This window comes from Papilio xuthus, unplaced genomic scaffold, assembly GCF_000836235.2.
Source record: "Papilio xuthus unplaced genomic scaffold, Pxut_1.1 DF827679.1, whole genome shotgun sequence".
NCBI classification, from domain to species: domain Eukaryota; kingdom Metazoa; phylum Arthropoda; class Insecta; order Lepidoptera; family Papilionidae; genus Papilio; species Papilio xuthus.
In genome coordinates, this window is record NW_013530970.1 from 6,158,479 (window position 1) to 6,178,763 (window position 20,285).

Consider the following 20,285-nt stretch of genomic DNA (forward strand, 5'->3'; position numbering starts at 1 on the left):
TGCGCGCAGGCGGGGCGCGGGCGCGGTGCGCGCGCGCGTCCTCCCGCACAAGTTCTCCTTGTAGTGCGCCCCGCGCGCCGCCGCGGCACGCCGCGCCGGCCCCGGGGCGCGCGCGCAGTTTCCCGAAGCTAACTGCGATCGCGTCCGGCGCGCCTCCTCCTCGGCGCAGTCGGGGGCGCGGCGCCCCACTCCCCGCGCCTCCACCGCCGGGGAGTGATCGCGGCGCTCTGACTTGGGGGTCGGGCGTCGCGTCAGGATGACGACGCGTTCGAGGTTCTTGCCGCGAGTTTGGCGCGTGTGGGGTCGGCCGGGGGCGTCGGGCTCGTGGTGAGGATGCGAGCGCAGGACTCGGTCGTTGGGGACGACGTCGCGCCTGGCGTCGGCCCTAGGCTTGCGGCCGCGAGGTCGCGGGGCGTCTGTGGGCGAGCTGGACGACACTTCGTTGATCTGTATGCCGCCATCGGGGTCCGGACGAGCGGACGAGGCCGGCGAGGAGTTCGCGGGAGGCGCGTCGGGGGCTGCATCGCCGCGAGGGTCGGGCGCGGGCTGGTCGGCGTCGTCCCCCGCCGTCTCGGGCAGCGCGGTGGCGGGCGGCGCCTCGGGGGCCTCCGAGGTGGCGCGCGACGTCGGTCTGTTCACGATCTCCTCGTAAACCTCCGACAGCGTATTGACGACGCGACTTCGATTTAACAGCCGCGCCATGAAGTAAGACTCCGCCGGATTGCCATAATTAGTGATAGTATCTGCGGGGCTCTCGCGCGGCGTCTCCTCTCGACTGGGTATGGAGAAGCGTCCGTCTAGGGTGGCACACGGGGGCAACGGTGTCTTGTCGGCGGCGTCCGGTGCAGAAGCAGGTTTGTCGACTTCGGAGTACCGCGTCATGATGGTGAGACCATTCTGTGGCACGTGCCGAGAGTCGCCATCGCCGTTTGGTGGTGCGGCGGGAGTGGCGGGAGTGGCGGGAGCGGCGGGAGTGGCCGGAGTGACGGATGCGGAGGGCGCGGCGGGCGGTGCGGAGGCGTGCGGGGGGTGCGCGGGGTGCGGAGCGGAGGCGTGCGGGGCGTGCGTGCGGTGCGGGGCGCCGGTGCGCGAGCGCAGCACGGTGGCGCGCGGAGGGCCCGGCGGGTCCAGCATCAGAGTCACCACTGATGTATTGTCAGCTCTCATTCGGGTGTTGGACCATCTGAAAAATAACATTTGTTGAAAATAAGAAACATATTCCTCAGGAACCATACACATTTCCTGGATCAGGCAGTCACGCGGTCTACATCTAAACCAAAATTCAGCTTAATCCATGAAGTTGCTCTTTTTTTTATAGAATAAGCCAGCACTTGACCATGCTCCCACCTGATATTGTGATGATGTGGTCGTAAGATGGTACGCGCTAACTTTATAAATTCATGTTTACTGTACACAGAAGTCGACAAGGTATCTTTTGCAGTGAGCACAAGGAACAATATTCTGGATATTGTGTGTATTTCTTGGATTGTTATATAAATAAACATCCATCTATCCAAACATGAGCATGCATACATAGATGTAGTGACAAAGAGACATAGACAAGTGAAGCAGCAGGGAGTCGGGAGAGGTGGGAGTACCTCTCGAGGGCGTGGTCGACGAGGCTCTTGGAAGGGTTGAGCCAGTCGCGCGGCGGGCCGGCAGCGCCCAGCAGCGCGGCCTCGTTGTGCCGCTCCGTGGCCTGCACCAGCGCCACCGCGCCCTCCGCAGACATCATGTTCCACAGCCCGTCCGTGCCAAATATTAAACATCTGAAATATTCAAACATTACATTACATTACATGACCACTCAGCTATTTCTTAAAACCTATCTATTTTAATAAGAAATTTCTATAATATTACTTTTATAGTTTACATTGCTTTCTCATTAAACTAGCTGTTGCCAGAAAATAACATTGTATCCTCAATGTTTTTGGAATAAACCTAAAATGGGTGTAGCATTCGTTGTGTTATTGTTCTCATTCACGTACCGACACCTACTGCCGGTACAAAGGTCTGTCATCGGCTAACGCCCCCTCCCTCCGATGTGTACTTATACATACACTTACATACACTGTTACAATGGTTATTCACTTTTGTATTTGCAATGAGAGGTGGTGTGAAAATTTTCAAGTAATTAGGCTAAAGAAGTTTTAGTGGTGTTTTTATTCTAGATCATATTTAAAAACAAAAACCGCAAAAATAAAACACTTTTAAGTTAAGTGTCAATACATTCTAGCAATAAGGTTGTTTGTAGTAACTGCACATTATATTTGTGCACATTGTGATGGAGGGAAGGCTGCTCACCTGAACTTGGCAGGGTCTATGGTCAACACCCCCACATCCGGGTCTGGACTGACAATGAACTCATCGTTTTGGGGGTTGTAGCTCCAGAGATCCCCGAGTGACCTCGCCACAGCTAAGAATGGTATCTCATCCATTGGAGTGTTCTTCTTGATTGGTCCCTTATGCCCGAGACGCGGTCTATTCCACACGACGCGCGGCACGCCCGCCTTGGTGATCACCTTGCCCCCACATCTCTGAATCCTTTCTATTTCTGCGCTTGATTCAGGTTTATGATCTGATGTTAGTGGTTTAGCCGCCCACTCTTCACAACCTACAATGAATCATTCACAACTCATGAGTACTGCAATAGAACTAAATGACACAATCACAAATTATAACTTTAATAACTTCTTATTTGATATTTTAAATACAATTATTGTTATACTTAATCTCTAAAAATGGCCTAAAATCTTTAAAAACGGCCGCTGTAAATGCAATATGGATGATAATAACAGTTCAACTGTAAGATTGTGAACTGTCGCTACTGTAAACACTAAAATACATTATGACAGAAGGGACAATGTTTTTATACAAGTGCTACAGTGGAAACTTTGCTTGTGTTGTCTTTCTGTACATGTCTACTTATAGTATATTGACTGTTATGTTGAGTGGGTCAGTAAATTCCAAAAAAGTCAAAAATTTAGGCAAATGTAACAATGAGCATACTGACCATCTTTCTGATATCCCAGCACTATAGCGGAGTCACCCACATGCCCTATGTATATTTTTCCCCGGCGGATGAATGCAACACTGGCTGTGGTCCCTGCCGTGCTTGGCAGCCCTGTCACAGTTTTGGGCCATTTTTCTGAAAGATATCATTATAAACAATTTAGAAATCACCATTAACTGATAGTTAAGTTACTTGAAAAAATAAAAAATTATACAACATGAAAACTGGTAAAACAGCTTTCACTTTGCAAAATGTGTGGGAATCCCAAATATTGTGCAATTATACACCATAAGCTGAGATAGTAGCTCCAACTATTCTTTAGCTAGAGCATTGGAAAAACAATTTAAATCTCTTTTGTTGACTCAATGTCAAAGCACTCAGAAAAAACAAAGTGAGCACACAACAAGGTCACACGAATTACTTTGCCCAATCAGAGAGTGCAGACATTCTCCTCCAACAATTCTCAATTCTACTGATGATGCACTCAAAATCAAAACTGATAATGAACCGTTGACATAGAATTACCTAGTTCTTTCCACATGTTCAAGTGGGTCAACATGTAACCATTGCGAATGGCTTTGAGGACATCCTCGTCGTTGTCCGACCAGAATTGCCGTTGTTTCACAATAGAATCCATTAAATGTTCCTTTGCAAAGGCTGCAGCTTCGCTTCCTCCATGGCCATCGTATATACCGAAGAAAGCATACTCCAAATCCCTTTCGTCTTCCGTTTGTTGATAGGCAACGGAAAACAAATCTTCCATATACTTTCTCCCGCCTTGACTGCAGTGTCCAGTCACACGTAAATTAACACCAATTGATGGTGGCATTTTGTAAACGGTAACACAATAACTTAAACGCAAAATATTATGATTTTGCTATCAAATATACTTTTCCACATTTTGCATTTGCAATTACTCTAGTTGCGAGTCGAAAGAGAACTGAAAAAGACAGGTCACGTGGACATATTGATTGCTACGCGTGTTCACTTTCCTATGGATGTCGCAATGTGTCAGAAAGAGAAAACTGTATATCAGAGATTTCCCTACAAACTAAAATTCACAGACGCCATAGTGAATTCCGCCATTTTACATGCGAGAGACGTAACGTACCTAATTATGTATAGATAGGTATATAGACGCTTTTAAATTTATTCGGAAGCGTTTAAAAATATTATATTTACTCATAAAATCATAGTAACAAAGAAAATACTAAAATATAAGGTAGTAATTTAACCAATTAAAAACTATTCAAAAGTATTTACTTGGTATTTATTGTCGTTGGTATAGTCTATAGAATTATTGGAAGCCACAAGCAAGCAAGCCCTAATAATTTTATAAGGCCGATTATACACGATGCTTAAATTGTTCAGAACCAACAGAACATAAATAGTTCATAAAATTAAAACTTATATTAACTTAAGAGTGTACTAGCTATACGTTTAAACCATGGATTTGTCCTAATAAACTTATTTTTTGTAAAACAAACAAACCCCTCAATATTAAAGTAGCAGGTTAAATGTGTTTATTATTTTAACCGTGATTTCTTTAGGAGGGGGAGGTATTTTCAAGATACCTGTCATTTGGGAGAAAAACACAATCATTTGAGCTTCTTACTCACAGTAACACCCTCGGTGGCAATAAAACTACTCAGTACTTATGTAACTACAACACCAACAATTTTTTCCTTGGATAACAAATATGATTTAAACATATATGTATGGATAACATACATTAATTATATATTATATAATTAACTAGCTGTTCCCGTGCAGCATCGTCCGCGCTATTATCGCAAAACCGAGTGCCTTCCTAATAAATGTCCAACTATCAAACTGCAAATGCTCAAATGACTATAGCATGACGTCACTGTAGGGCACTTGATAAAAAAAAATATTCACAAATATGTTGTAATTGCTGACATTAGGTTGTAGACATAGAAAAGAAATGTTTTATTATATTTAATATAGAATAACAAATTCTTAAAATGTACCATTTTGTATGTGTATTTAAAAAGTCCGGCTCTATGCCGGGGACCCCGGGACTTGTATCTATAAAATGGGACAGTCCTATTCAAAACGGGACATCTGGTCAAGTTATAAATGGGGGATAGTCAAGTACATTTTCTTATGTGGTAATAATGTCAAAAGGTTTTATTTTACTACATAGAATTTATTGTAAAACTAAAATAAACAGAAATGGGTTTATGTCTATTTATTCCTCGACAACTTCCCATGGTTTTTCTGGTCTGTGCATATCCCAAGGATTAGGTTTCTTGTACACATGTGGCTCCTCCAGTTTAACACCACCATGAATTACTTCATTCAAAAACTTTTCAACTTTTCCTCCTTTGACAGGTTTTATATCACAATACATTTCACTGATGCCCGATTCCAAACATCTTTGAGCAAAAACTCTGCCTAAATTGAAGTATGCAGATGTGTCTGTGATGCTGTATAGTTGTTTCTTTAAGGCCCATTCAGAGGTCCTAGCTTCAACAACAGGCCCATTCACAAAGTGAATAACTTGTGCTGTAACTGTCCTGTTGCTCCTTGTCAATACTAACCTGAAAGTTACAATTATACAATCAATACTTGCTACTGCCTTATCTTACTAAAACAACCTCCGTTGATACCAGTAATTAATCATCATCATCATCATCACCTCACTATACGTCCCCACCGAGGGGCTTGGAGCCTACCCTAAGTTAAGGGCGATTAGGCCATAGTCAACCACGCTGGCCCAGTGCGGGTTGGTTGACTTCACACATATCTTTGGATTTCTTCTCAGATATGTGCAGGTTGCATGTTTTCCTTCACCGTAAGAATTACTTCACAATAATTAATAGGGTAATGTAATGTCCTCTTTTATCCAGTAAAACTTGGTAACGTTTAGTTAAAATGAGAGGGTCAATAGTGCTTATGTAAACCGAGCGCAGATAAAAAACAACAATATTTTATTTAAGTAATTGAATAAGAAAGAATATAAGAACTATAAATAAAATCAACTGAGCACATACTTGTGCCAATATTTACGTCCAGGTTTTTCTAAATGGTAACCATCGGGTTTACGGGCTATGCGGAGTTTTTCCAGATTCCTTGGATTTCTGTTTACAAATTCTGGATTCGAAGATGAAAATCTAACAAGTTGGCTTAAAATACTATGGTTCTTCGATGAAAACATTTTAATAGCATTTAAATTGCTAAGACGATTTCTAAAAATAAAACTAAACAAAAATTGTAAGGTTATGTTGTTTTGTTCAAAGAGTATATAAAATGTTTTTCATGTACTTTTTTTTAACCATAGTTTTTAAAATATTTTATGGTCTAGTTACAAGACCATTAAGCCATCTAGGCCATATCTTATTATTAATATATTATTATTAAATTCGATTGTGGAACCGATTTTCGATATCACATACTCTTGGCATTGTCTATGATCTAGCTGCTAGCTGCTATCTGTGCTGCTTGTGCTATCTGTTATCTGCGATGTGTATTGTTTTAGAGATGGGATGTTGACGGCTATGTTTTGTAGTCAACGACGTTTCGTTAGTTTTAATTTTTTTTAACCTACTCTAAAAACGAGTAGATTTTGTCAAGTATGTACTTGATGACACATTCAATAAGATTCGAAGACTGGTGGAGAAAAAAGAAGACGACCAGTGATTCCTGCCTCTATTTGAGTTGAATTCATGTAGTTAAATGAAAAACGGTCAACGGTTAAAAACGGCCAACGGTTATTTTATGTATTCTTTGGTTAAAATTTTGAAGGATTATCAACGGTTGATGCAACTAGTTCGATAAATCAACGCCCATCTCTAATGTGTATGTAGTGAGCAAGCAGGACATTCGCAAATTCAATGTTTTATATTTTATAGTTTGTTGTGGTTTTTTGCATTCTTTTCATTGTTGCAAATGCTTAGTGATTTTATTTTCGTTAGGAAAGTGCGGATGGATCATGAATAAAGATCGGCATGTTTTCAATTAATAATTCACTATCCATGACTGACTTACGAAATTGCATTGGGGTGTTGTGATTCGTGGACGGGCGTGAACATCCGGAATAATTACATGATTTATAATCAATTTTACTGCCCACAGTGCATTGTGGCGAAATTTCGTGCGTGATGGTAGAAAGAAGATAGTGATAGAGATACGTTTTCGATAATGTCGTTACAGAAGAGCGTTAAGAGTGCGGGGGACCGCGGTGAGCAGGCAGACAACGCATCGATATGCTCCTCAGTGACCACACAGCCCGATAGACATGGATTTTTTGGAGGTGCTCAGTACAGTCCAGAACCGTAAGTATAAAAGTGAACAATCCCGACAATTGGTTACCATCGCCAATTTTTCATTTTAAAACTATGATATATTATTTTACATATAAACTCTGCAAGCGAAGCGCAAGTAACTACAATAATAGCTTAGTACAAATATGTTTAATATGCATAAATCTTAATATTGAAGAACAGCATTTAAAATTTTTTTAAACATGATAGTCAAATGGTTAAGCCAATGTCCACATGTGCTACCTCCCATGTCCGTATTACAACAGTGGTAGACACAAGCAACAATAACATCTGCTGCACAAACGGACCGCCATAACCACACAAGACAGGCATGAAATGGCACATAGGAAGGGTAAATATCCTCTCTCTGTGCATTCAATTCTCCCCCAAATCCACTTCACATAATTTGCTTATAAGGGTTGGAAGAGAACATAGACTAAAATTAGTCCTATGGCATGTACACTCATTAAACATAACCTGGAATTGCTTCCACTTTATACTTTTCGTCTGCATCATTGTGGTACAAGTAGTACCGGTGATTTTAGCCCATTTGTGCACCTAACAAATATTGTTGTGGGAAATACCACTGTTCTAATATTTTCTGAAGGGTGATTATGTACTGGTTGCTGGCTGGTGCTTAGCTGTCTTTGTGAATGTATGTGGGGGTGGGCGGGGCGTGTTAAAGGTTAACTAGAAAATTTGGCATGCCCAGTGTCGCAAGTGCATGGACAGTTTGTTGAGTTTTTGTTCTTGCTATGTTGAATATTAATAATTCTATTTCTTTAGGTGTATTTTTGTGTCAGTTAGTTGAACTAAAACTTTTTAACAAGCTTTGATTAAAAGTCAGCCTCCAGTGATAGTTTGCTATACATTCCATCTCTGGTCAGTTAATTCCATAAACTAGGCCAAAACCTTAGGAGGAGTCTAGACCCTCAGAGGAGTCAACAACAAAATTGTGATGTTGTGAAGTCTTTCACCCTCTTCCTCGCTTCACAGTGGGGATACCAGTTTTATTGTGGCGTAGCGTTTGCGACGTCAGCAGTCGTACGTAAAAACTTGAGCGGTGTCAGGTGAAATTATATTGCGTAGGTTATCGTGCCTCGCCGCCCAGTGACACAATGCTTTGCCTCCCTCCGCGCCCCACACGTGCTGCAACATTCGATTGTTATTATAACTTGTAAAAATGGTGAGAACCTAGGCGCCGAAGTGTTTCGCAAATGCATTGTGCGCAAGCTCGATTCGATGCGCGGTGGAAAGTAAAAGGTTTTGTTTGTTTTGTCTGAGTAAATAGAGAATTACATATTCAACATGAATGAAGAGTATTCAACAGACTGAACACGGATTCGGTGTAAATATTCCTCAATAGCATAGCAATATAATTAAAGTAATGATGAGAATATTTGTTTGCAGCAAGAGGACCGTATCCCCGAGCACGATCCTGAAGCGCGAGCAGAAGTGGCTGCGCATGCTCGACAATTGGGAAGCTTTCATGAGCAGAAACTACAAGAAGGTGCGCGAGCGCTGTAGGAAAGGTGCGTCTCCCCCATCTCTCGTTTCCCTCCTCATACATGTTTGTCAGAACGACGCCGTAACTTAACACAAACACAAAGGTTATAAAAAAAAGGGAAAATACTTTTGTATAAAACTTGTCTACAGGATGTTTCGATTTACGTCAAAACAATACATAGAAATGTCTACTATCATATGCCATTACTTTATGTTTGGCATAATATTATTTAAGTAAAATTGTATCATCCAGCTAGCAAATATGATGTAACATAACATGCAAGTGTGAAGTAACGTGAGGTGTGCAGGCATCCCGGCGTCGGTGCGGCCCAAGGCGTGGCTGTACCTGTGCGGCGGGCAGCTGCTGCTCGACAAGCACCCGCACGACTACGAGGAGCTGCTGCGCGCGCCCGGGGACCCCAAGTGCATGGACGATATTCGCAAGGACCTGCACCGCCAGTTCCCCTACCACGAGATGTTCATCCGCGAGGAGGGCCTCGGGTGAGTCGTCTCGAACCCGTCCCTTCGGCCTTACCCAAGTACATTTAATACATGATATTACACGAAGCGGTGTCGATGACAGGCAACAGGAGCTGTTCTCGGTGCTGAAGGCGTACTCCGTGCTGAACCCCAAGGTGGGGTACTTCCAGGCGCAGGCGCCAGTCGCCGCCTTCCTGCTGATGCACATGCCCGCCGTGCAGGCCTTCTGGTGCCTGGTGAGCATCAGCGACAAGTACCTCAGCGGCTACTACAACCCCGGCCTGGAGGTGCTGCAGCGCGACGGCGACATCCTGCACGCGCTGCTGCGCCGCACCGCGCCCGCCGTGCACCGCCACCTGCTGCGCCACAAGGTCGAGCCCGTGCTCTACGCCACCGAGTGGTTCCTGTGCGCGCTCACCCGCACGCTGCCCTGGGACAGCCTGCTGCGCGTCTGGGACTGCTTCCTCTGCGAGGGAGTCAAGGTGCTCTTCAAAGCGGCCCTCGTCATCCTGGCGGGCACGCTGGGCCCTGCGCGCGCGCGCCGCCGCGCCCACGGCCTCTGTGAGACGCTGGAGCTGCTGCGCCATCCGCCGCCCGCCGTGCTGGCCGAGGACTACCTGCTGCAGCACATGCAGCGCCTCGCCCTGACAGAGGACGACTTCGAGTTCGAACACCAGCGGCAGACCGCGCGCCGCCGCGCCCTGCACGACCGCAGGTATGTATCTCCTCCCGCCCGCCTACCTTCCCGCCCGCTTGCCTGACCGCCTGCCCGCTCACACACCGCGCTTGTTGGTTGCAGCGGCAGCTGATTCAGCGAGTGCTCGTACCGGCGGTACTCCAAGAACGCGCGCGACCTCTTCCACACGCTGTGAAGCTGAGCGCGCGCCGCCGGCCGCGAGCCCCCCACCACCCCCACTCACATGGTGATGTTCCGGCTTTCATGTGAAGTAAAACCACATTCCGATGTGCTGCAGTATTCTGACTTTACTTATTTAGTATAATGTTCAATAATAATACATTGTGATAAGAATGTGTATATTGCATATGTAGGTTAAGTCTGTAAATATACACGAGAGCGTTCTCTGTGTGCGTCTTACTTTCATTGTGTACATTTTGTTTATGTCGTATTTATTTATCTTATATCTTATACGTAAGCGAGCGCCGCCGCTCTCCCCGCCCCGCCCCGCCCCCGCAGCCACGGTGGAACATCATCTTTGCTAAATGACTAAAGACCGTCTTTTAATTTAAATGATAATAATCAAAATGTATAGCCGAAAGGTGCGGCGCGGGCGCGGGGGGCGGGGGGCGGCGCAGTCTGACAAATTCCTGCTAAGTCTTGTTTGTTGCGTAAGTTTTGTTCCGGTGCAAGTACAAATAGACGTCCGAGGAGGTTAACATTTAATTGAATCATTTCCATACTCTGACACATTCCCGCAGACGCCCCGCAGGCCTACCCCGCACGCCCCGCAGGCGCACCCCGCACGCCCCGCAGGCGCACCCCGCACGCCCCGCAGGCGCACCCCGCACGCCCCGCAGGCGCACCCCTCACCGCACTCGGACTTCTCTATAGTGGGCGAGCACTCCACGTGCATTATTCCACATCTCGACAGCAACTGTTTAGTCTATCAGGACATGCTATCTTATATGATTGATAAACAGCTTGCAAACTTCACTGATCACATTTTAAGATAATACTTTTATTACTCATTATGTTGAGGTCAATGCATTCTACAGATCTTTACAAATACATTTAATGTTTCGTATTTGCTGGTTGACTTGGCGGAGTAGAGTGAAGTGTGTGTGTGTGTGTGTGTGTGGCATTGCGTGAGGATGTCCTCAGTGGACGTGGCCGCGAGTGCGGGGTGCGGGGTGCGGGGCGCCGGGTGCGGGGCGCGGGGCGCGTCGCTGTCGCACAATCTAATTAGTATTTTTATTGTTTAACATTTGTCGAAACTCGAAACGTAAACCAACAAAATGTAAAAATAATTTATTTTCTTGTCAATTTTTAAATTTTGTCTAAAATTATAATTTATTGTAATATTCGTGTTGTAAATAAAATATATAAAGTTATTTACATGATTTTTTTATTTCATTATGGAACCGATCTCTTAACATTCCCATAATAAAATATTAGAATAACCTAATATGTGGCTTACAATGACATACATCCAGCGCCACCCCCACCGCCTCCTACTGCGGACAATTATACCACATCGTTAGCCGCAAAGTGGCTCATATTGATGTCTCATCAGAGTTAGGACAATTTAATATTAGTGAATTATACTGTGTACAACATTAAAGTGTGACCAAACTTCCAATGGCATTCTCCGAGCAAGGTTCCTCATCGACGGACTACGTCGCATACGGCGTTATCAAGTGTGTTTTTATCAACACTGTAAAACTAAATAGTTGTCTGCTTGTTGAAATGTATGTGAGTAAATGCATGCCACTAGCCGGGACCAGAATGTAAGGGGAGCTCCTATGTTGAGTGCCCTCGGTGCACAATCAGAGAAAATTTTCACTAAAATAAAACTACAATTTTATTAGTAACAGATATGATATTTGCCGCTGATCATATAAAAATATTGGTATGATAATATTCTATCAGTATTCCTTTTCAATATAAAGTTCAATACACCCTGGATGTTACAAAACTCTCCAAAGCAAGGTTTGGAACCTAGGAATCTTTTCAGATTTTATAGTACTTATTTACATTTCTGGGACAATTGTTAATACATAAAAATGGCATTAATAGTTTTTTACAAAATACTGCGAAGTGAGTGAAACAGGCTCTTGTCCTCCCCCCGCGGGGCAAGTGGGGAGCGGAGGTGCCTCATTGACTAGAACCAGCAGCGCACGAAGCGAAGCTACCAATGTGTCGCCAACAAATGATTTAGCGTCAACAAGTGACAATAAGCGGGATTTCCTCAACATATATAGAAGATCTGACAGCTCACTGTTGGGGGTAGATGTGTCTCTTGGTAGGACGGCACGTTAACAACCGCCCCTGGCTTCGCCGTATGCAATAATATACGCGGTGTCATTTTAATTTCAAGGAAAAAAAGGGAGTCATGTTAACTTTTATATTAAAAATAATAAGGGCGTTTCTATCACTTGCTATTTTTTGTAGCATATAAAAACGAGTAGACGAGTCCTCGCGCCGCACTCTATGTACAGGATATGTATGTGTCGTGTAGCACTGTCACTGCACTGGACTGCACTGCACTGGACTGCACTGCACCGTCACTGCACTGCGCAGTCGCTGCACTACGCGGTCACTGCACTGCGCCGTCACTGCATACTCTTCAAGTATTTAATTTTATCGTCGAGCGTGTCCCTTGCGTGGCGCAGCGCTTCCCGGTAGCTGCGCTCCAGCTGTCCCGCCACCGGGCAGCGGTACTCCCCCGCCAGCCGGTCCTCCACACCCGAGGCGAGGTGCGGCGCGGCCCAGGCGGCGGGCCACGCCTCCAGCCGCGCCCGCACCTCCCCCAGCAGCGCAGCCGCCTCGCCGCCCGCCTCCCCCAGCGCGCGCCCCGTCGCCGCGCGCTCCGGGGAAACGCTCGCCTTCTTCTTGCTCGCCTTCCTCGAGTTGGTCGGCGTCACCACCTCGCGGCACACGCCCATCACGTACGTCATCACTCCCGCGAACTGCAAATTAGAAAAGCATCGGGTGACCGAGGTTCCGCATCGTACCGTCGTCGAGCCACCGGAGGAAGCCTCACCTCTAGGACGTTGGAGAGTTGCTCGAGCGCATCCCTCGTGTGCCAGAGCGAGGCGGGCGCCAGGTGCGCGAGGGCGGGGCGCGCGGCGCGCAGGGCGGCGCTCAGAGCGGCGGCCGCGCGCTCCACCGCCCCCGCCCCGCCCTCGCCCTCACCCCGCTCGCACGCCGCGCGCGCCACGCGCAGCAAGCGCGTGTACAGCGCGCCGTACGACGCCGGAGACTGCACCAGCGCTGACGTTCACAATACATCTAACTTTATTACTTCTTGAAATATTCCATCGACATAAACGCGACTATCGGTAAAAATGATTATTTATTTACTATTACAAAATCATTTTGCGGCGGTATTCAAAAATTCCCTCACCAAAAATCCTAGAAGGCAGGGGGGCGGAAACGCTGAGGTCCTCCTCGGGGGCGCGGTACTCGCGCCTGCAGCGTTCCATGGCGGCGTCGAACGCGTCCACGCAGACGTCGAGCTGGCGCAGCAGGTGCGTGTTGTCGTGCGCCGCGGCCGCCTCCGCGCACAGCGCCAGCGCGCGCACCAGCGCGTCCTTGAGGCGCAGGTAGGCCACGTCGCGCTCGAAGGTGCGCGCGCGCAGCTCCGCGACGCGACGCTGCGCCGGCTCCCAACTCACTATGACGCTCAGGTCGCGGTTGTCGCTGCGCACCCGGACATCTTACTTATAGTTATGACATCGTATGGTGTAACTCGCTAAGCGACTAAAATTGCGGAGTTTCACAGCGGGTTTTACATCGCTAAGTGTACGAAGGTCTCGATTTTTTTTAATGATCTAATTATCGAACAGCGGCGACTCACGTGAGCGCGTCCGGCAAAGCGGGCGGTATGGGCGGGCCGGCGGGCGGGGCGGGCGGCTGCAGCAGGGCGCGCTCGCGGGCCGCCAGCGCCGCCCACGCGCACGCCTCCAGCCGCGCGCGCCACGCCCCCAGCTCCACCAGCTTCTCGAACGTGCCGTACTTGTACGCGTACGTCAGCTGCTCCACGCTCTGCGGGCCCAACTACCTCGGTCAACGGCGGCCGGCGTGTTTAGTAAACGAGAGGCGGAGGTATACTGACGTCCTTGGCGTGGTGCTGGTAGAAGGTGTGGACGTCGGCGAGGCGCGCTGCTGCGAGAGCGGGCGCGGCGGCGGGCAGGCGCGCCGCGTGCAGCCACCCCAGCGACGCCAGCTGTACGTGCTTCGCCTCCAGCCGCGCGAACGCCGCATCCGCCGCGCTGCCGGCGCCTGCGCACACCGCACCACACTCACCACTGCGTCTCCCGCCTCGCCCCGCACCCGGCCGAGCGCGGTGGGGAGCCGATTCCGCAGACGCGCAAGAGTCGGTGAAACCGCTATGTTTGAGAACATATATCCGCAAGAAATGCTGGACAACTTAATCCTCGCGAACGTCGCGGATGTGTCCGAGCCGGCGGAGGAGGTTTCCTTTTTCGGGTGGCAAAATTTTAAGTAAGTTAAGTACCGAGCATGTGGTAGAGTGCGAGCAGCAGCAGCTTGGCGTGCGGCTGCGCGGGCGAGCGCCGCGCGCACAGCTCCAGCACGCCCAGCGCCTGCACCAGCGGGCCCGCCTCGTGCCGCTGCACCGCTGCAATGCCATCATTGTTATATACGCGTGTATTCTTCGTTCTTTGAGGGCGATGTGCGTGGGCGCGCTCCTACCGGCGTAACAGTAGTGGTGCGCGGCGAGCGTGGCGTAGGCGTCCGCGGGGCTGGCGTCTGTGGGCGCGGGCGGTGTGGGCGCGGGGGCGGCGCCCACGCAGCGCAGGTAGTGCGCCCGCAGCGCGTCCGCCAGCGCCAGACTGTCCGCGGCGTCCGGCGGCGGCGCGCACAGCCGCCACGCGCACAGACACGACACGTGCCGCTGGATGTCCGCCGCCTGCCGATGGCGACCGTCTTCGAGTCAATTTATCTTTTAGTAATCGAATCCTCCCCCATAAAACTAGCCCGGTCTTCATTTAAAAACCTTACATATTTAAGTGTCATGTTAAATATCATGGAGGCTTAAAATTCCATCGTTCAACCGATGCAGCCCCGATGTCCGTGGAACGCCCGACACGAAACCTTTCAACGTAAAAAACATTGTGAGCGGAAATATACTAACATTGTCGGGCTCGCTGTTCTCATCGAAGTCCAGGCACGTGAGGAAGTCTCTGCAGTGGTCCTCGCGCTCCTGCTGCGGGATGATGGCTAGGTACGGCCTGAGGTCGGCGACGGCGCACGGCTTGGCGGCGAACACGCGCAGGTACTGCACGCAGAGTGCGCGCGCACTCCCCAGCAGCGCGGCCGCCTCGCCGCCCGCTTCGTGCGCCGCCAGCCGCCGCCACAGCTCCAGGCGCGCCAGGTAGGGCCCGCGCAGCGCGCGCCCCGCCGACACGCTCTCCACCAGCGAGCAGATGAACTCGTGGCACTTCTCCGCCGTGTCGTCCGCCGAGCCCTCGCTCTCGTCGCACTCGGCGCCCTTCATCAATTCGAAAACGGAATCGAAATAGGGCATGTAGTAGTCCCAGCGGTCCTGATTCTCCCAAAGGAGATCTTTGCAAACCAAATTTAATCTCCTCCAACGGCCGAGTCTTCTGAGGTAGGGTATGCTGGCTTGCAGCATGGAGCCGGGCACAAGCTGCGCGTACACTGGGCCCTCGACGAATGCGAGCAAGTCCTCCCACTTCTCCTGCAGCTCCAGGATCATCATGTACAGCCTTGCCTCCTGTTCTGCTTCCATTTTGTTCTCCATTATAAAATTATCCACCATTCGCTGCGCTAGTGCGAGGAGAATACCTTTTTTGGAAACATCTTCTGTAGACTTAGCCTGAAATGCAGACCTTTCTTAAAAATGGATTGAATAGAGGCATTCCAAACAATCAATGGCATATATTACACCAAGTACTGTCTAAATTGTAATTAACTTTATGTATATGTTTGGCATAGTAATAAAGTTTAGGTGTAAGGTGAGGTACCTGCAGCACAATGCTCATAACCGCCCAGAAGTAGTAAGGGTTCTTGGGCGCGATGCGGTACAGCTGAAGCGCGGCGCGGTGCTGCGCACGGTGGTCACCCACGCGCACGTAAGCCATGAACAGGTGTGAGTGCAGCTCTTCGCTGCTTGGCTCTGCTCGCACCGCTGCCTCGTACGCCTCACACACCTTCTGCACTGCACACACACACACTACCTTCGCACTGCTGCACCATGCCACAAACTTGTGCCATGCTTTGCACAATACACAACTATTCTATAATGTCCTCTGTCCCATAGCGATGAGAGTTGATTCCACTGACTAGTTAAATCAACTGTTAATCACCCTTTAATATTTCATTTGTTAACCAATTTTTAATTCAACATGTTGTATTTAATGTAAATTTAAATATCTGGCTGTCTCTTTCTTCATCACCAGTCTTTGGGTGTTTCTTTAATAAATGTATGATTAACTAGTTGATAAAATAGATTAGATGAAAAAACCCAATGAATGTTTCATTTTGTAGCCACCTAAACAGTCAATGACCCCACCTCTTTACCTTACACTTACAGAACTGAAGTAGAATACCCAGCGGCCCAGGGAGAGTATAGATTAAAATTTTGTTGCAAGAAATTTAATTTTTTCGTCAACTTTTGCACATTAATTTATTATATTAATTTTTTTTTTATTAAATTACTATTTTCGAAAATGCTAAACTTCAAGCCTACTGCTTTGGGCTGTGTAATGTTAGTTACTTCAGCCTTTTTCTTGAACATTATTCCAGTAAGGGTGGTTACCCAAACTGTCCTGCAGACAGTGCTACATACATTGCTGCGACTCCCTGTAGGAAATGGTCATGGCCTGCAGCGTGGTGTCGTCGCTCGGCTTCTCCTCGGCCAGCGCCTCCAACACCGCCTGAGCTTCACACTTTTTTCCTAACCTTAAAAGCGCCAGAGCTTTTAAAGCGCGCGCTGCTTGTAGTGTAGGACTCTTCTTGAGAACTTTTTCGGCTTCCTGAAGCGCTTTCTTATTTACCCCATTGTCCAACCAGTCTGCAAACAAACAAGCTGATGCAGAGTAGCAACTTCTCAGATAAAGGTTCCTATAGGTTAACACAATTTTTACCGTATATCGGCCGTAAACGACGTTCTACAATTCCACCATCATGCATGTGCTGCGGCCGCACCGCCATTTTCTGTTTACAATATATGTCTTTCGCTAACTAAATACTATTTCTTGCCTTTTAATACTCTTTAGCTGCACGTTTGTTTTGTGCTTGTCGTTTATTGCTTATGACAACTGACAGTGACATTTTGTTTTTGAGTTTATTTTATTGACCTCTATAAATGGACTGGCGATAAGAAGTAATATTTTGTTCCTATTTGAATTTTGCCGTTTTGGCACTGATTAATTTTATTACAAGACGAATTCTCGATAATTTATATAGGTATTTGTGCGTTATGCGCATACGGACAGACAATCGTTTATTAAGTACATTATTAATCTTTATACAACAGCAATTCGGTACTTCATAGACGTATTTGTCAAAATAATCATTCTTTAATACACACAATAGAGCGCCAATTTGTCGGCGTCAAAAAATGACAAAATTCTCTATGTGCTTGAGAAAATTGCATGGCATGACATGACAGTTACGTAATATCATGCATTTTTTTTGTTTTATTTAATTTTTTCTGTGTCTAAGTAAGTTTTATAAATATATATTCTGATTTCTGATAGAACAAACCGCGATAGCAGCGCCTCTCTCAACGGTTCAGAATGTCTTTATTTGTCTATAATTGATCCTCGCAGACTTTTAAGTGTCATATCAGAAGATGGAGAAGTTAATAAACAATTTAGTGACAACAATGATAAAATTTTAGTTTAAGATTTTTTTGGAAAAGCCAGTTTGCCACCAGAAACTTCGTATGCTTGCTGGCGAAAATAAAGCGATCTGCGTCAGACAACGCCGAATAATTTACCATTAGTTTAACTGTGGAGGTTCAAATTAAATTTCTATACCTTTAGTGTATAACGAATGTTTGTAGTAGTGTCCCACGTAACACATATCTATAATACCTACATCAGTAAACCAGCTGCGCGTCGTTGCGCCACTCTATGTAAAATCTATGAAATCGCTGAAAGTACAGCTAAACTATTTGCAATAACGAAACGGAATAATTTTGGGTTGTATTTTATTTAATGTATGTCAATAAAATATACACAATTTACAAATACATAGTAAACCTAGCTTAAGTTACCAAAGACGTAACGAGCGACGCATATTATTACAGAAAAAGTAATTGGTTAGCCTTAATGACGTAGGACACGGTAATTGTTGTTCCATTGGCATCACTGACCGGAACTTGCGCCACGTTGCGTCTCGATCACACGAGTGGCAGTGTTGTTTTCAGTTCAAACATTCATCACTTGGCTTTGAGATCGACCGTTTCGAATCCCACCTCAGAAATAATTTTCGGTGAGGATATAATTGGAGGATTCTCCCTGGAAATCGATGACTTTTTGTGTCTAGGCGGAGGAACGGGTGCAGGTGCAGGCGATGCCGACCCCCACTTCAACAGGGCCTTAATCTTCATGCCGCCGCTGTAGTAGTACAGGTAGATACCAGCGAGCGCGGCGAGAGCGACCAGCAGTGCAATGACGGCGATGAGAACGCTGTACCAAGCGCTACCGGTGGAGTCCTCGGGCAGGGGCGTGGCGGGCCTCCTGCTCGGCGGCACATATGTCGGCCTGGGACGCCGCGTGGTGGTCGCGAAACGGCCGCCGATCGCAATGTCGGCGCACGCGCGGAACTCCTCTTGCGGGCCGCAGCCCACGGCGCCGCTGCCGTCCTCGCATGTGCCCCAGTTGTTGCCCGCTATGTACTTCCACTGAAGCACGCAGTGCGAACACTCAATATCCTCGGGCAGGTGATATTTCATTTCGTAGATCTTGTTCCCTTCCTTAGGGTAGTATTTGGTGGAGTTCCGATCACCGAGTTTTAAAACGTGTCTGTCCAAGCACTCCTGAGTGGTCGTCTTCGGTTCCTCGCAGACTCTGAACTCGAAGTAACCCATGTGACTTGCGGTGAGCTCAACTTTGATGAGAATGGTGTCGCGCGGCGCGTACCGGCGCACGATGACACCGCGCCCGAAGCGGCCGCCGAGCTCGTGCGGACGTGGCGCCGGCGTGTCCCATGCGTCGCCGCACACGCCGCACTTGCCGCCGTTCCTGTTCCACTGTCGTGTGAAGCCGCCGCAGTAGAGCTCGTGGTCGTTGTAGTTGTGCGGCGTGTCGAAGCCGTACCGCCAGGCGGAGGCGCGCGAGGGGGGCTCGATGAGCCGGCCGTGGCCGCTGGCGCCGCGCCACTGCCACGCCGCGCACTGCAGCACCACCACCCACAACACCGCCTGCAACAATCATAAAATTTGTTAGTTCGGCAGTCGGTTACTAAATAGAATTTGCATACAGTTGCACATTTCTTATGTAAGTTATTCTGTAGGTCCGCTCCTGTCTGACGGCCGGCAGGGCGCGGGGCGGGGCGGGGCGGGGCGGGGCGGTATCTGGCAACCACGGCCGAGACTCGAATGCGTAATGAAAGTGAAAACGTGCCGGGTTCGAGGCTCGCCACAGTTTAGTGGAGCAGAGCACGCCGCGCGACGTCATGCATTACGCCACGCGCCTGCACCGGGCAACCGGGGACATCTGATATAATGCAGACGTCGTGGTCGCTCGCTGCATCCTAACACAGCAGTAATACTGTTTCCGCGCACGAGGTTTTTGACTAGCATTAGTAGTAGTAAGTAGTACTAGTATGAGGATTGATAAAATAAAGAAATGTGGTTTCTGTACCAGACATTAATTGTACATCAATTCAAGTTAATTTCTACTTGCATTAAATTCTAAATGTGTGCCAGTTTAACACTTTTCTGAGTCGTGATCATTGCTTACTCGAGTGTCGACACGTAGGTACGACGCCAAATAGTTCCTTATATTCATAATGTTATCGTCCATATTAGATTCAATTGTCAAATGCTGGTTGTTCATTGTCCTGGGCAGACTGCATCATGACTACGTCATAGCTTGTGTTAACCATTTTTCAAATGTAAACAATTCATGAAACATACAGCCAAAACATTATGTGATCGATTATAAGATCTTGTGACAGCTTGTTAAAACTAAAACACCACCTTACTCTCTTTCTTTTTTTAAAAAATATACTACGTTGTTGGTTTAAAGATAATAAATGCCTAAAATAGTTTAAATTTATAATGTATTGTAGATATTGATGTATTCGCATTAATTTGACTTAA

The 20,285-nt window shown here is 47.5% G+C and overlaps 5 protein-coding genes across 5 annotated transcripts in view; 1 reads left to right on the plus strand and 4 right to left on the minus strand.

Annotated features, from left to right (window-relative positions):
* Pp2C1 (protein phosphatase 2C) overlaps positions 1-4,015 on the minus strand; it is a 4,754-nt gene extending 739 nt beyond the window's left edge. Inside the window, exons 1-5 of the mRNA XM_013311937.1 lie at positions 3,539-4,015; positions 3,014-3,148; positions 2,305-2,614; positions 1,599-1,769; positions 50-1,183 (exon numbers count right to left, since the gene is read on the minus strand). Of these exons, the coding sequence (XP_013167391.1) occupies positions 50-1,183; positions 1,599-1,769; positions 2,305-2,614; positions 3,014-3,148; positions 3,539-3,842 (2,054 nt within the window). The 5' untranslated portion in view covers positions 3,843-4,015. The remainder of the gene's footprint in view (positions 1-49; positions 1,184-1,598; positions 1,770-2,304; positions 2,615-3,013; positions 3,149-3,538) is intronic.
* A 1,119-nt stretch (positions 4,016-5,134) lies between these two features.
* mRpL18 (mitochondrial ribosomal protein L18) lies at positions 5,135-6,282 on the minus strand. Its single transcript, XM_013312249.1, has 2 exons — positions 6,031-6,282; positions 5,135-5,577 (listed from the first exon to the last, which is right to left on the minus strand). Exons 1-2 carry the CDS (start codon positions 6,192-6,194, stop codon positions 5,226-5,228), a joined length of 516 nt encoding a protein of 171 aa, XP_013167703.1. The 5' UTR covers positions 6,195-6,282; the 3' UTR covers positions 5,135-5,225.
* A 259-nt stretch (positions 6,283-6,541) lies between these two features.
* On the plus strand, positions 6,542-10,392 carry wkd (TBC1 domain family member whacked). Its single transcript, XM_013312247.1, has 5 exons — positions 6,542-7,311; positions 8,710-8,831; positions 9,114-9,306; positions 9,389-10,000; positions 10,085-10,392. The coding sequence occupies exons 1-5, from the start codon at positions 7,178-7,180 to the stop codon at positions 10,092-10,094; spliced, it is 1,071 nt and encodes a 356-aa protein (XP_013167701.1). The 5' UTR covers positions 6,542-7,177; the 3' UTR covers positions 10,095-10,392.
* A 2,184-nt stretch (positions 10,393-12,576) lies between these two features.
* On the minus strand, positions 12,577-17,525 carry psidin (phagocyte signaling impaired). Its single transcript, XM_013311939.1, has 11 exons — positions 17,098-17,525; positions 16,800-17,024; positions 15,976-16,169; positions 15,123-15,827; positions 14,681-14,897; positions 14,484-14,606; positions 14,082-14,248; positions 13,824-14,011; positions 13,371-13,666; positions 13,008-13,237; positions 12,577-12,933 (listed from the first exon to the last, which is right to left on the minus strand). The coding sequence occupies exons 1-11, from the start codon at positions 17,162-17,164 to the stop codon at positions 12,577-12,579; spliced, it is 2,769 nt and encodes a 922-aa protein (XP_013167393.1). The 5' UTR covers positions 17,165-17,525.
* A 625-nt stretch (positions 17,526-18,150) lies between these two features.
* LOC106117803 (uncharacterized) overlaps positions 18,151-20,285 on the minus strand; it is a 7,230-nt gene continuing 5,095 nt past the window's right edge. The window contains exon 2 of the mRNA XM_013312248.1: positions 18,151-19,382. Coding sequence (XP_013167702.1) covers positions 18,399-19,382 — 984 coding nt within the window. The 3' untranslated portion in view covers positions 18,151-18,398. The remainder of the gene's footprint in view (positions 19,383-20,285) is intronic.